Raw genomic sequence first — 12541 nt, 5'->3', positions numbered from 1 at the left:
CATAAAAATGTTTATTACTGGTGCTTTAACCCTGGAGTTCAACACAACTGCAGAAGAGAATGGCGGTCATAGTTAGGTCTCTACAGCTGTGATAAAACACCATGGCCAAAAGCAATGTGGGAGAAAAGAATTTATGTCACCTCACAACTCTTAGCTCACACTCTATCACCAAAAGAAGTCAGTGCAGGAATTCAAGGTAGAAATTTCGATGCAGAAACTGAAGCAGAAGCCATAGAGGAGTGCTGCTTATGAAGACCCCCAAACTCAGGAGACCCTTCCTCAAGTCTCAAGAAATCACGACCACCCTAAAATCACAAGAAACCATACCTGGATGCAATCAGCAGAGGTTTATTGGGGAGAGTTGGCTAGTCAACGGTCAAAACTGCTTGTCCACGCAGGAACAGAATTTTGACAAAAGGCCCGGGCGCAAGCTGAGGGTGTTTTTTATAGCATGGGGTGGGGAAAGGAAGGCATTTTCGCGCGGTTACACATGATTTGTTGCATTTTCTCGCAGTTACACATGATTAGTTGTTTTACAAATTTTGAACATAACACTGGGATGACCAAGGGAGGGAGGGGTAACCAAGAACAGTGGAACATTCCAGAGGAATCCAGCCCAAATGATCCAGAGTCATGTGAAAATCACTTTGCACACTCACTCTTCTCAAAAATGTAGTTTTACCATGTCACTGTGCCCTACCCTGTCATTACCAACTATTTCAGGTTAAATATTTCTCATTTTCTCCAGTCACAGCCCCACCTAGATGACTTGTATCTTTTTTATGGTCAGGAATGTGTCTTCCTGCTTTGGGCTTTTCCCACCCACAGGTGGGGTCTACTCCCTGAGGCTTAAGGAATGTAATCCAGCAAGTATCCTCTGATTCAGGGATAATGTCTTCCACCTGGAATGTGTCCCAGGGCAGTAAAGGCCTGAAATCTTATTTTCAGTTCCATGTTCTGGAACCTGCACTTTTTCTGCTCAGGTCTAAGGGCAAAGAAAAAAGTCTACATATATTTCATAAAATGGTCTTATAATTTTTCACTCTACACTTACAGGCTTGTTCTCTGTGGATTGCTCATGCTACTTTCTTATACAACTCAGGACCACCTACCTACCCAAGGATGACACCACCCGCAGTGGTCCAGGTCTTCCAACATCCATTATTAATCAAGAAAATATTAGTCAAGACTTATCTATAGGCAATACGATGGAAGCTTTTTCTCATCTGTGGTTCTTCTTCCCAGATACCTCTGGCTTGTGTCACCTTTACAAAATAAACCAACCAGGGCAATGACTAAGGAAAGAACTCATTGTTCTTGAGTAATAACAACAGTTAACATCATTAAACACTCAAAGTATGGCTTGGTAGCATGATGAAGGCCCAGCCATGAGCAGCAAGGCTGGGGTTCAGTCCTGAGCAGTCTAACCTAAGAGACTGTGCTTGGAACTTCTGCCCCACACCACCCATGAAGGTATGTTCTACTTGGATCAGGAACACTTGCCAAAAGTCAACAAACTATACCTGTTCTTTTATTAAATCTTTATGACAACCCCATAGACTGGCATTTATTACTTCAATTTTTCTTATAACGCTGAGGTTGAACAGCTTCCTCAAAGTAGTACATCAGAGGCAGAAAATTGATCATGGCTAAAAATTTTATTGCACAGAATAGACATACTATTAATCTTGGTTAATATTTTTATTAATCTCTAAAGAAGTTGCAGATGTTGCACTAAGTAATACATTGTCTTATGCTTCTGGGTCTTGAAAATTTGCCTCATTAACTCAAGAGCTACTGTAGACCAAAGACCCCATCCCCCACCCCACAGCTAGCTGTCTCTCTGTCACACATGGTAGCTTCTATTTCACCATGGTTGCTGAACCCACAGGGAGAAGACATTATATGCATAGGTAAGCCATCAAAATATCATCCAAATCTCCCAAGAGAGTTCTCTCAAACAACTCTCTCCCCTGACGATGGGTATAATAACCAATGGTGGCAGTCTCTTTCTGGCCTTCAAATGAATTCACTTTTGATACATTTCAAGTTCTACCATTTGAGTCCATAGTCCTTCCCCAAAGGACCCATCCCTCTTAACTCACTACTTGAACCTGGTAGAGCTCAGCATTATTTAGAAGACAGGGAAGGCTTCCTAGTCACTTCCTGAGACTATGTCCACACTCACCCAGCACCTTATATGGTGGCTGCCAGACTTCACAAACCACCCTCTACTAAAAATTGCATCAGCACTTGAGAAGTTTGGAAGGACTCAAGCCTTGCTTTCTCTTTCCCTGCCAGTTCATTTTCATAATAAAAGCACATATAGCCACATACCAATTACTATTCTTCAATCCCAGCATGGCTCCTATGAAGTCTCAAAAGGAAACAGAAACCCCACCCCAACTCCCAAAGAAACATTATTAATGAAAGAAGATTATTCAATGAAAGTAAACACATGGCTACATTTCTGTTGAGGCAAATAATCTCTCTGGTTAAACTGTTGAGACAAATAGCTACTTTGTTTAAATTGCAAGGGCTTTCTGTAAGTTTTCAAAGATGGCAATTTGAAAATGCATTGCACATAAGAACATTCTGCCAATCTGGTTCTTAGCAAGGCTTGTATTGTAAAAACAAATGAGCAGAGCTGAACAAGAGTCTGTCTTCTCAACGAAAAGATATTTTAAAGTTATAATGTAAGCAGGTTCTATTATCAAAGCTCGTTATATGGCGGTATATTGAACAGCAACACTACCAGTTACTGATGTTGACCTTATGAAACAATATAAGCAGACATAACCCACACTGGAAAAGAGGGAGGATTTCCAAGGTCTTATCTGGTGGAATCTACTAAAAGACATTTATAGAGTGTAGCTTCTTTTTAAACCTTATGCTTTGGCAATACATGGCAGTGGTAATGATACAAAAACAACTTGTCATTTTTATTAAAGCTATGATTTTTTTACATGTTGTCTAGCAATTTTTGGTATCAAACAGAAATTTGTGCCATTAAATTAAAAAATTTAAATTAAAAATGTAATTAAGAATTAAAAAGATGTAGCATTTCTTAAGAAGCCTTATTGGCTCATATTGCATAATTCTTGGGAAAATAACCAATATATTGGTATATTTGCAACTCCATTTTTAACTGACATAAATATGTTGCTTGGAAGTTTGTAAATGGAGCATGATCTATCTCAAACTGAACCGCAATCTGACATTCCATCTAAAGAAATTCTTTGTGCCTGTCTTAGTCACTATTCTATTGCTGTGAGGAGACACTATGATCAAGGCAACTCTTGTAAGAGGTGCATCATCATAGTAGGAAGCAGGCGGTCCTGGAGCTGGAGCATCATCTGATAACTTACATCCTGATCTGCAGGCAAAGCAGAGAGAAGAAAGAAAAGAGAGAGGAAGAAAAAGAGGGGGAGAGAAGAAAAGGGGGAAGCAGAGAAGACAAATGGAGACATAGAGACAGAGAGACAGTCTGGGCCTAGTGTGGGCATTTGAGTTTTCACTGCCTACCCCTAGTGACATATTTCCTCCAACAAGGTCAAATCTTCTAATTTTTCTAATCCTTAAAGGTTCTACTCCCCAGTTGATTAAGCATTCAAATGGGGACCATTCTCATTCAAACCACCACATTTTTTTTTTTGTTAGACTTTTAAAGGTCCTATCTTCTGAGAGATGAATATCCATTTCACAGTTACACCATTTATTTGTGTCATAATCACTTGCCAGAGCCTACATTTGTGTAGAACTGTTTTCAAAAGTGAAGTACAGTCCGAGTAGAATTAAGAGGAAAATATCTGATGAGCACTGTGAGAACTGTGAGAACTGATAGAACAGCAGCTGTTTCATTGAAGCAGCGAGTCAGTAGCTTCTCAAATACAACATCAAATGGCCCAGTAGTTTCATATGCCTTTTCTTTTTCTTTTATAATGAATTTTTGAATCAATGGAGTCTTTTTACTTAGATGGGCTCACTTTATTATTGATTACAAACTTAGAGCCTTCTCATCAGCCCTGAAAGACCCTCCGAATGGGACCCTATACAATTAGGGCTACTGTGGAAGGACTTTGCTTATCTGTAGTGGAGGAAATACACATACATTTTTATTGTTTGTGGCCTTTTGTGAGTGTTTTTGTATTTAATATGTGGTTCTGGCAGCAGGGGACTTAAGCTGCTGCAGCTGAGTCCCTAAAGGCAGATTGATGGAGGGCCCAAATCACAACATTCCTCCCTTTTGTGAATTACAAAAGGTGAGTGCATAGAAAGAGGTGAAGGGAAGGTTGGAACTGGGGGGTGGTGGTGGGGGGAGACTGTGCTCTTTAGACTGCTTCCTGCTGTCTGGAGGCAAGGTCTCTTTGAGACCCAAGGAAAGTGGGACACTGGCCAAGTCCTGGGAGCACTGGCTGTTTCACTCACTGTCCAGGATGCTGGAACACACACACACACACACACACACACACACACACACACACACATCTTAAGAGCAGAAGATAAGTAGTTTAGGGGGAAGTTTTTTTCTTAACTGTGCATTTGAAACTTTCAGGCCCATAATCCTTGTAATTGGGTGAGGGGAGGTCCAAAGCCAGGGAACAGGGAGATGTCTCACCCTCATTAATAAGCAATAGACAGAGAACCTTAGGCTATTGATTGACAGGGGTCCTTATCTGAAATCCATCTGACTCATGAGAGGTAGGTTCAAGTCGGTTTCTTGAAGCTTACAAGAATTTTTTTTACGTGTACAAAAAGATGTAAGTTTAAATGGTAATGTCAGCGTTCCTGTTGTTTGTAATCTGTACTGAAATCCACATTGTAGGAAAGGTGAGAGATTCACACTTTTGTGTCACAGTAGAAGCTTGGGAAACAATTTGGTTTAAAAACATGAAGACTCTTTAAGGCAAGCTCAGGGAAGCAGAAACCTCTTGTGGAGTAGAAGGTCGAGAGCTTGCTTTATCTTGATTTTCAGTATGAATACAGACAATGAAAATGGATCTTCTTCCCTCTACACAGAAGATAGGAGTATACAAATTAGACAGTCACTTTACCCAATGAGAAGTCCCTTTAAGTCTATACTTAGAAGACGACCAAATAAAAATAAAATCTTGAGCTTGTGTCTATCATAGACTAATAATAGTTTATCAGAATTCCATTGACTAATGTTAAAACTCTGAACTTTTGAAGTTTTAATATAACAGTAGCCTATCGAAGAAAAGAAATCTAAAGCCATTTTTCATTTTTATATACCTTAAATCACTCTTATCACAACTTCTTTCATGTCCTCTGACCTTTGTAACTTGCTTTGCCTACCTACCGTACATTATAACTTGAATTTACATACCTGAAAACACCTTCTTACACCCTCCAAAATTTTCTTAGTTTCTTACAACTTAAGCTTTTGTATCCTTAAAACTAACATAAATTTTACATCTTTTTTTCCTATCCAGTTATTAATCATGAGGCACCGGTGATTGATTACTGGGCGCAGCCACTGTAAAATAGGTTCCTTTAAATGATAGAAGAGTAAAAGGTTACATTGAAATCTAGTTTGTGAGTTTATCTCTTCTCTGAGTCTGGTAACAAGGCAAACTATCTAGACAGAGATAGTAGCAGCTCTAGGAGAGTGGAGCCTGTGGCCTGATTCTTACACATGAAGAGAACTGAGAAGAGAAGACAGGTGAAGCCTTGACTGCTAATGTTTACACATGAAGATAACGTGAGTACGCCTTGCTTTGCTGCTTACTGACAGACAAAGCTATCACGAGCCTGGTCAGCAACTCCATCAGAGACCTGAGAAAGGTGAGTTTCACCCAAGTAAACAGGAAATACAGCCCAAACATCTTCCAACACTATTAAAAAGGACAAGAAACTTATCAGCTACCTGGACAATCACCCTAGGCTCCTCTGCGGTCGCTGGGAACAGAGGTGCCAAGGCAGCATCAATCTTTAGATGCCAGGCCCAGCAGATCCAACAGACTTTCTTATGGAGTAGAAACTTAAGGGGACTGTCCTATCGTGTCTAGGTAAAGCGGGACAATCAATTCCCCAGTGTCTTGCTTTGTACACAGTTTGAACAGCATGCTGTCAGCAGACAAGGTAAGGGGCAGATTTCTATTCAGTGGCTAGCTTTGCCACATTTAAATCGAGCTCCAGGTGGAGGGTCTTCTGTGCCCATCATCTTCTTTGGGGGAGATTAGGGGTGCTGCCAGAAGCTGACTCTTTATCACAGAAAGCTTTTTTTTTTTTAAGTTAAAAATTTTTTAAATGTCATATTCTGCAGATCTCTGAAGCATTTGAGGATCGTCTATCAATTAAGTCTATCTGAATAGACAACCTTTGCCTGTTTTTAGTCACTTGCTTCAAAGTTAGGATTAACTTTGAAAGCATATGCAGGAGGCTAAATCAAGCCTATTCCTATAATTAATTACATTAGTACGTAACACAACTACAATTTTAATTCTGAACACATTAAAGAATTTGGTCATTTATAAAGTGACCATCAACTTGCATATCTTAATTATCCTTAACAGTCTACAATAAATTAATAGCTTTCATAAGACTAGGACTTTACATTCTATCCCTATTAGGTTTAGGTGTTAAATTGTTCAAGTCAAAAAAATTTGAATTGAAGCTCTTCTAAAATGAAAAATAAATCTTTTAAACATAGATACAGGCCATAGAGAGACTCACAACTTTACTAATTCTTTTATGGTGCACCATTAGAGACCATTGTAGTTTGCATGGCTTAGTTTATCCAAATAGCTAAAACTTAAAAGGCAAAGAAGCCAAACAAATATTGCTGTGAACCTGAGTAGACCTTAGGAGTTTATAGATCGTGATTAGCAAATACTTATTTATCAAACACATGCTGTTACTTATCTCACTTTTCTAGCAGCTTAGTAGTGCAAGGTTACCAAAGACCTAAGTAGTTAGACATAAATTTTAAATTCACTTTTGTTAACCTGAATAGACCTTTGTAACCTTAAAACATCAACATCATCTACAGTATATTTGAAACCAGAGTTGAATCGCATATACAATATGGTATAGCAAGTATAATTCTAAATTTCTATCATCACACAGAAGTCCATACCAATCCAAAGCATTTGAGACTTCTTGTTGTGCCCTTAGTCTAAAAGGAGATACAATAATGAACAAAGAGCTAACTAGGGCTAAGACGTTTTACGATTGTTGCGTTATAACATGTGGTCATCTTAAGACGGTGAAGTCACATGGCACGTAATCTTTAACCTTAGTAAAGATGGTTGTGCCCTGATGTGGCCAGTAGCCAAGATGAAGGAGTGCTGCATAGTTGCTATTTAAAAACATTAATTTTCTCTTGTATATATACTAGGATCAAGAAGGTAGATAGATAGATACTAGAAAAGATATACTATGTATATTTATATATAAATATAAAAATAATTCATATGTGTGTGCATTAAATGAGTTGAATACATGTGATATATATACATATATAGAGTTGAATCTGAGTTACACACACACATATATATATCCTGAACAAGAGTTGAAACACACACATACATATACACACGCACACACACACACAAACAAACACACAAAGAGATAGATTTTAATTAAATTTAAAGCCAAATTTTGTTACCAATGATACAGAATTTTTAACCACATCCAATGAGCAGCTTACAAATCCTGATCTAATCTTTAGATATTAGTTTTTGAGAGCAGAGTGCAAAGAAATTCTAGAGATAAAAGATTTTTAAGAGTGGGGAAGTAGAACCTTAGAAATAAGAGATTTTGGGAGTATAGAGCAGAGCAAGTTTAGATGCAAGGTATTCGGAGATCATTTGTTTGGGATAGTAGCAGTTAAGGATTTGTGAGAATTTGGAAATCAAGTTCTAAAATCTGAGTCCAGGGAAGAAGAGAGGGTGGGGAAGGGGAGGAGGCGAAGCAGAACACTATGTGTTGGTGTAGCGATGGTGGGGGGGGGGGCAGTCCTATAAGCTCCAAGAGAGAGCTCTGAATGTAAGCAGGCTGTGGGACAGCAGGCTGGAGATGAGAATTTAATTACCTTGGTGGGTGGGTCCCTAGTGGGCCCAAAGCTTGGCTGAAGAAAGCCCGATGAGAGGGAGAAGGGAAGGAAGACATCCATGTGGGTCAGCAGGCTGAAAGCCAGAGCCATGGAGGACACAGAGCTAGAGAGAAGCAGCAGCTGAAGAACTGGACTCTAGAATTTGGAATCAAATTCACAAACAAATGAGCACACCTCTGGAGGGTTAGATTAGCAGTTTGGTTCCAAGCAGAGACTGCAGGGGAAAACAGCATGCTGAGTGACCTGCTCCTCTGGTTTTTCCACTTCTGACCAGCTCCAAGTTGCACTTTGCAACAAACTTACAGACATAACAGTTTATGCAGTATAGGGAGGGAGACCAGACCAAAAAAGGGCTTGGAACAAGAAAAAGGGCAATAAGGAAAGGGGATTTTTCCCCCACATTTCTGATCGTTCCACAGCATATTGAGGTCAGATTCGACTCTGAAGAGGTGTAGGTTCCCCAAAGAAAGACATCCTAAAGGGAGTGAAGAGATGAATGACATAGTCTCCATAGGGAAACTAGAAAGAGGTCCCAAACCCGAAGCTCGGAGGCATCTGAAGGATTCAGGGAAGACTGAACAGAGAAGGCACATGCTGCCCAGAGAGTCCTCACCTTCATTGTGCAGGGACCAGGTCCTAAGAGACAGAGGGTGAAAACCATGCTAAAAAAAAAAAAAAAAAAAAAAAAAAAAAAAAAGAAGCTTCACCCAAAGAAATTGGTCAGAGGCAGGTACCTCCACCAGAGACTTGGAGAAACATTTAAACCAACTGAGGGGGAGAACTTAACCAACTGCCAGTGTCAAATTGGACACAAAGATTGGTGGACCAGAAAGTATCTACTTTCTGTTGTTGAGGGTGTCATGTGTCATAGCTTCGCAGTAATGTTAGGATAAAGTTTGAGGGGTGGGGGTGGAGCACCTTTGGTGGGCCCTAGCCAAGGTATGCTGCTAAAGAAATTATACCAGGCAACAGATTTAGTGCAAGAGGTTTATTGGGGGCGGGTAAAAAGCCAGCTTGTAGTGGAAACATGAAGGCTAAAGAGAGAAAGGCAGCCAGAGAGACCAGAAGAGAACAGGAAAGAGGGAGGGAGGGAGGGAGGGAGGGAGGGAGGGAGGGAGGGAAGGAAGGAATCTGGAGTGGCCTGGTCCATTTACAGGCCAACCTTGGCAGCAGCAGGTGATGACGTAAGCCACTGCTGCCGAGTTGCTGAAGGCAGGTTGGCAGAGAGTCTAAATTACAGATTACAGTAGTGGGAGGGACTTGTTTAAGGGTAAGCCCAATGATCTATCCCATTAAGGTAGTAAGTTTCCAAAGTGACAGTCAAGAAATAATGAGCTGGAGAGTTGGTCTGGGGATTAAGAATGCTTCCTGCTCTTTCAGAGAACCCAAGTTCAGTTTCCAGCACCCACGTCAAGCAGCTCACAACCACCACACCAGGAAATCTAGCACCTTCTTCTGAACTCTGAGAGCCCCCCCCCACTCATATACACAGGCAAACATATATACACATCATTTACAATTTAAAAGAAATAATGACATGCTGGCTGAAGGTGTGGCTCAGCTAATGGAGTGTTTGAACATCATGCACAAAGCCCAGGACTGCATCTAGCCTAATACAGTGGCACATATCTAAAATCCCTGTACTTGGTAAGAAGAGGCAGGAGGATTGAGAATCAAGGCTATCCTTGCTACCTCCTGATTTCCAAGCCAGTCTGGGCTACATAAGACTCTGTCTCAAAAACCAATCAAGAATAAAGAAGACAACTTTGAAGCAATTGAAGAGATTTAAAGGGTTATTATTTGTTTACTAGTGTTTGCAGCATGTTAGCTGTTTGGTTTTAGACCCATGGACAAAGGACTGAGATGTGTATTGTATATACCAAAGCAGGCCTGGCCTCCAGATTCTCCCAACATCCCTCAGTCCCTACTTGGCATACCTTGGCCCCAACCTTGAACTTTCCAGCCCTGGGGCTGGACTGCCCTGCCCCCAGAGGCTGTTCTCTATATAATCTAGACATTTTGCTCTCTCTTCTCTCCTCTCCTCTCCCTTCCCCTCCCCTCCCCTCCTCTCCTTTCCTCTTCCTCCCTCCCCTCCCCTCCTCTCCTCTTTTCTTCCCTTCTCTCTGCCTGCATGCTTTCTCTCCCCCCCCCCCCACCCCTTTCCCTCTGCCGATTTTCCTGGCTTTGGTCCTTGGGATCAGGGAACTCACTGAAAGCCACTTCCCAGTAAACCTGCCTTTAATATAATCTATTCTGGCTTAAAATACGTAGTGGGGAGAAATGACCTATCATTAATTATGCTCTAAATTTTTCTGATGAATTAAGTTTCTATGCTGAGTTTTCTGTAGAAATTATATACCGTCAAGTAACTGCTTTAGCATACTACAGAAACAACTATTGAACAGGGAAATTCAAATGCTAGCAGTAGTTGGAGGTAGGTAATAGGTCAGTGGTTACACTAGACTGTTCTATTTTTTTTTTTTTTGTATGTCTGAAAACTTTCCATATTAAGCCACTAAAGTAAAAATTTAATTAGTGAAACATGGAATCCAGATAAATTAACTTCAGAGTGTCATGATGCAATAGACAGCAGAGCCAGCAAACAGAAGGATGGGCCCTTCTTATGTAACTTGTACCTAGAACTTAGGACATTGATGCCATGTGGGAGCGTTGTTTATTCACGAGGTGGACATTGAACAACTACTGACTTAGAGTTTTCAATCATTAAAAAGCTCTCCTTTCCAGAAAGTACCAGAAAGGCCAGCTGTTTGAGCAGATAGTACAGACATCCTGGGGCACACAGAGGATCAACACAGAGGATCAATAATCCTAACTCCAGCTGAGTAACAGGACAAAGCTCCCTGGCAAAGGTTTTCAACCTTTGGGTTTTCTTTCCCCTCTCTCCCCTTCCCTTCCTTCTCTCTCTCCTCCTTCCTTTACTGATACAGTGACTTATCAAGCATCCTGGTCTTACGTGGCACTTGTTCTGTAGCACAGACTGGCCTCAAACTTATGATCCTCTTGTCTCTGCCTCAAGCACAGGGCACACCTCTGGCCTCAACATTTATTTAGGGGAAAATGGGTTTCAAGTCATGGAGCATCTGCTAACTGTCAACTATTGACATACATTGAACAGGCACAATAAAATTAAAATGATTAAGTATATTAGCAAATCATCAACAGTGAAAATAATCTGGTTCACGGCTTAGATGTTCCTAACTGATTACTAGGTGATACAATTCAATTCAAAAGAGTTTCGGCAGAGCTGAAATATTTGGAATAGCCAGGAGCTGAACCAGGAGAAGCCACAGAGCATGTCACAGCCTTGTGAGGCAAGCCTTAAGAAAAGGTGCAGCTTTCTGACCATATCAAATGTCAAAGAGGCATGATCTCTGAGGAGCAGGGAAGGAGGAAGGAGGGGATGGGAGGGGAGAGGGAGAAGGAACAAAGGAGGAAGAAGGGAGAGAGGCAACAAGGGAGGGAGAGAGGGAGGAGAGGGCAGAAAGGAAAGAGAAGGCAGGAGGAGGAAAAGGAAGGGATGGAGTAAAGGGAAAAGATAATAAAACTAACAGGACATGGCTAAAGCCTAGCATTTCAGTAACAACCCATAGAATTCCAAAGGCCACCTCAATGGAAACATCCTAGAAACACTTCTGAAACGTGTTCTCCGTGTTCTCCGTCCTGCCTGGGCTGGAGAGTATGGGATCTCTTTACTAAATCTTTAAATTGCTAATAAGTTCCCAGAAGGTTCTAGTCTGGTAGATCCCAAGACTCATGCTTCTCCTCAGAAGATGCAAGGCTAGGGCAAATGTAAAGTTAAAAATTAAACACTACTCTTGGCATGATGAGGTCAAAGGATTTGGTATAGAATTTACTAGCAAGTAGGAAAAATTTCACACTAAAGTCAAGCGAAAAGTCTTCCTGGAAGAAGGAAGGGCTGTTCTGTCTTAATCAGGTCAGTGTGACTCTTTGTTATGTGCCAAGTGAAATGCACATTTAATTCTCCAGAGGGCTTTTGGGGTCCTTCCCTGGTAGAGAATTTCCCAAAGTAATTAACAATGTGGGCAAAAAAAAAAAAAAAAAAAAAAATAGAAGAATTTATTTATCTTTTGAGGATTCTCTTGGGGAAAGGAAAAAAAAAACATAGTTTTAGGAATGATTGTAAAAAGGATAGGATATCCTCACAAGGATAAAAGGAAAGAAAAGGGGTAAGCTGTGTGATGAGCTGTCTGTGACTGCTGTGGTATGACACTGCTGGAGGGAAAGGGTAAGTGCGCACGGCCTGTGGGGTATGCTGGGCTGCAAGTGGGTATCCTGTGTGGTGTGTGCACTCTGTGCACATGTGTCATTATAGGTTATAGAGGTAGATATAGGTTTGGTTTGTGTGTGGAGATGTTTCTGTTGCGTGTGAGAGGGGGTGTTGTACTATTTGTGTGTGCTGTATATGTGTGTGAGGTATGCACT

At 40.9% G+C, this 12541-nt stretch overlaps 1 protein-coding gene and 1 long non-coding RNA gene across 7 annotated transcripts in view; one reads left to right on the top strand and one right to left on the bottom strand.

The window, feature by feature from the left end:
* Positions 1-8768, bottom strand: part of LOC143443334 (uncharacterized) — a 40822-nt gene extending 32054 nt beyond the window's left edge. The window contains exon 1 of the long non-coding RNA XR_013112217.1: positions 8057-8768. This is a non-coding gene — a long non-coding RNA (uncharacterized LOC143443334). The remainder of the gene's footprint in view (positions 1-8056) is intronic.
* Positions 5076-12541, top strand: part of Slc17a1 (solute carrier family 17 member 1) — a 42079-nt gene continuing 34613 nt past the window's right edge. For 2 of the 6 annotated variants that reach the window (XM_076939255.1, XM_076939252.1), the window contains exon 1: positions 5076-5805. Coding sequence is in view for 1 of the 6 variants with exons in the window: in XM_076939250.1 (XP_076795365.1) it covers positions 12323-12344 (22 nt within the window). In the remaining 5 variants the exon portion in view is untranslated. Of the gene's footprint in view, positions 5806-5884; positions 6103-10928; positions 10948-11951; positions 12033-12091; positions 12345-12541 lie in introns of those variants that run through there. The other 4 variants (XM_076939253.1, XM_076939254.1, XM_034510657.2 and 1 more) reach the window with 4 other exon arrangements.

The sequence above is a fragment of the Arvicanthis niloticus genome, chromosome 8, assembly GCF_011762505.2.
Source record: "Arvicanthis niloticus isolate mArvNil1 chromosome 8, mArvNil1.pat.X, whole genome shotgun sequence".
Classification (NCBI taxonomy): Eukaryota; Metazoa; Chordata; class Mammalia; order Rodentia; family Muridae; genus Arvicanthis; species Arvicanthis niloticus.
The sequence above is the reverse complement of the archived record's forward strand: the minus strand, read 5'-3'. Positions and strand labels throughout refer to the sequence as shown.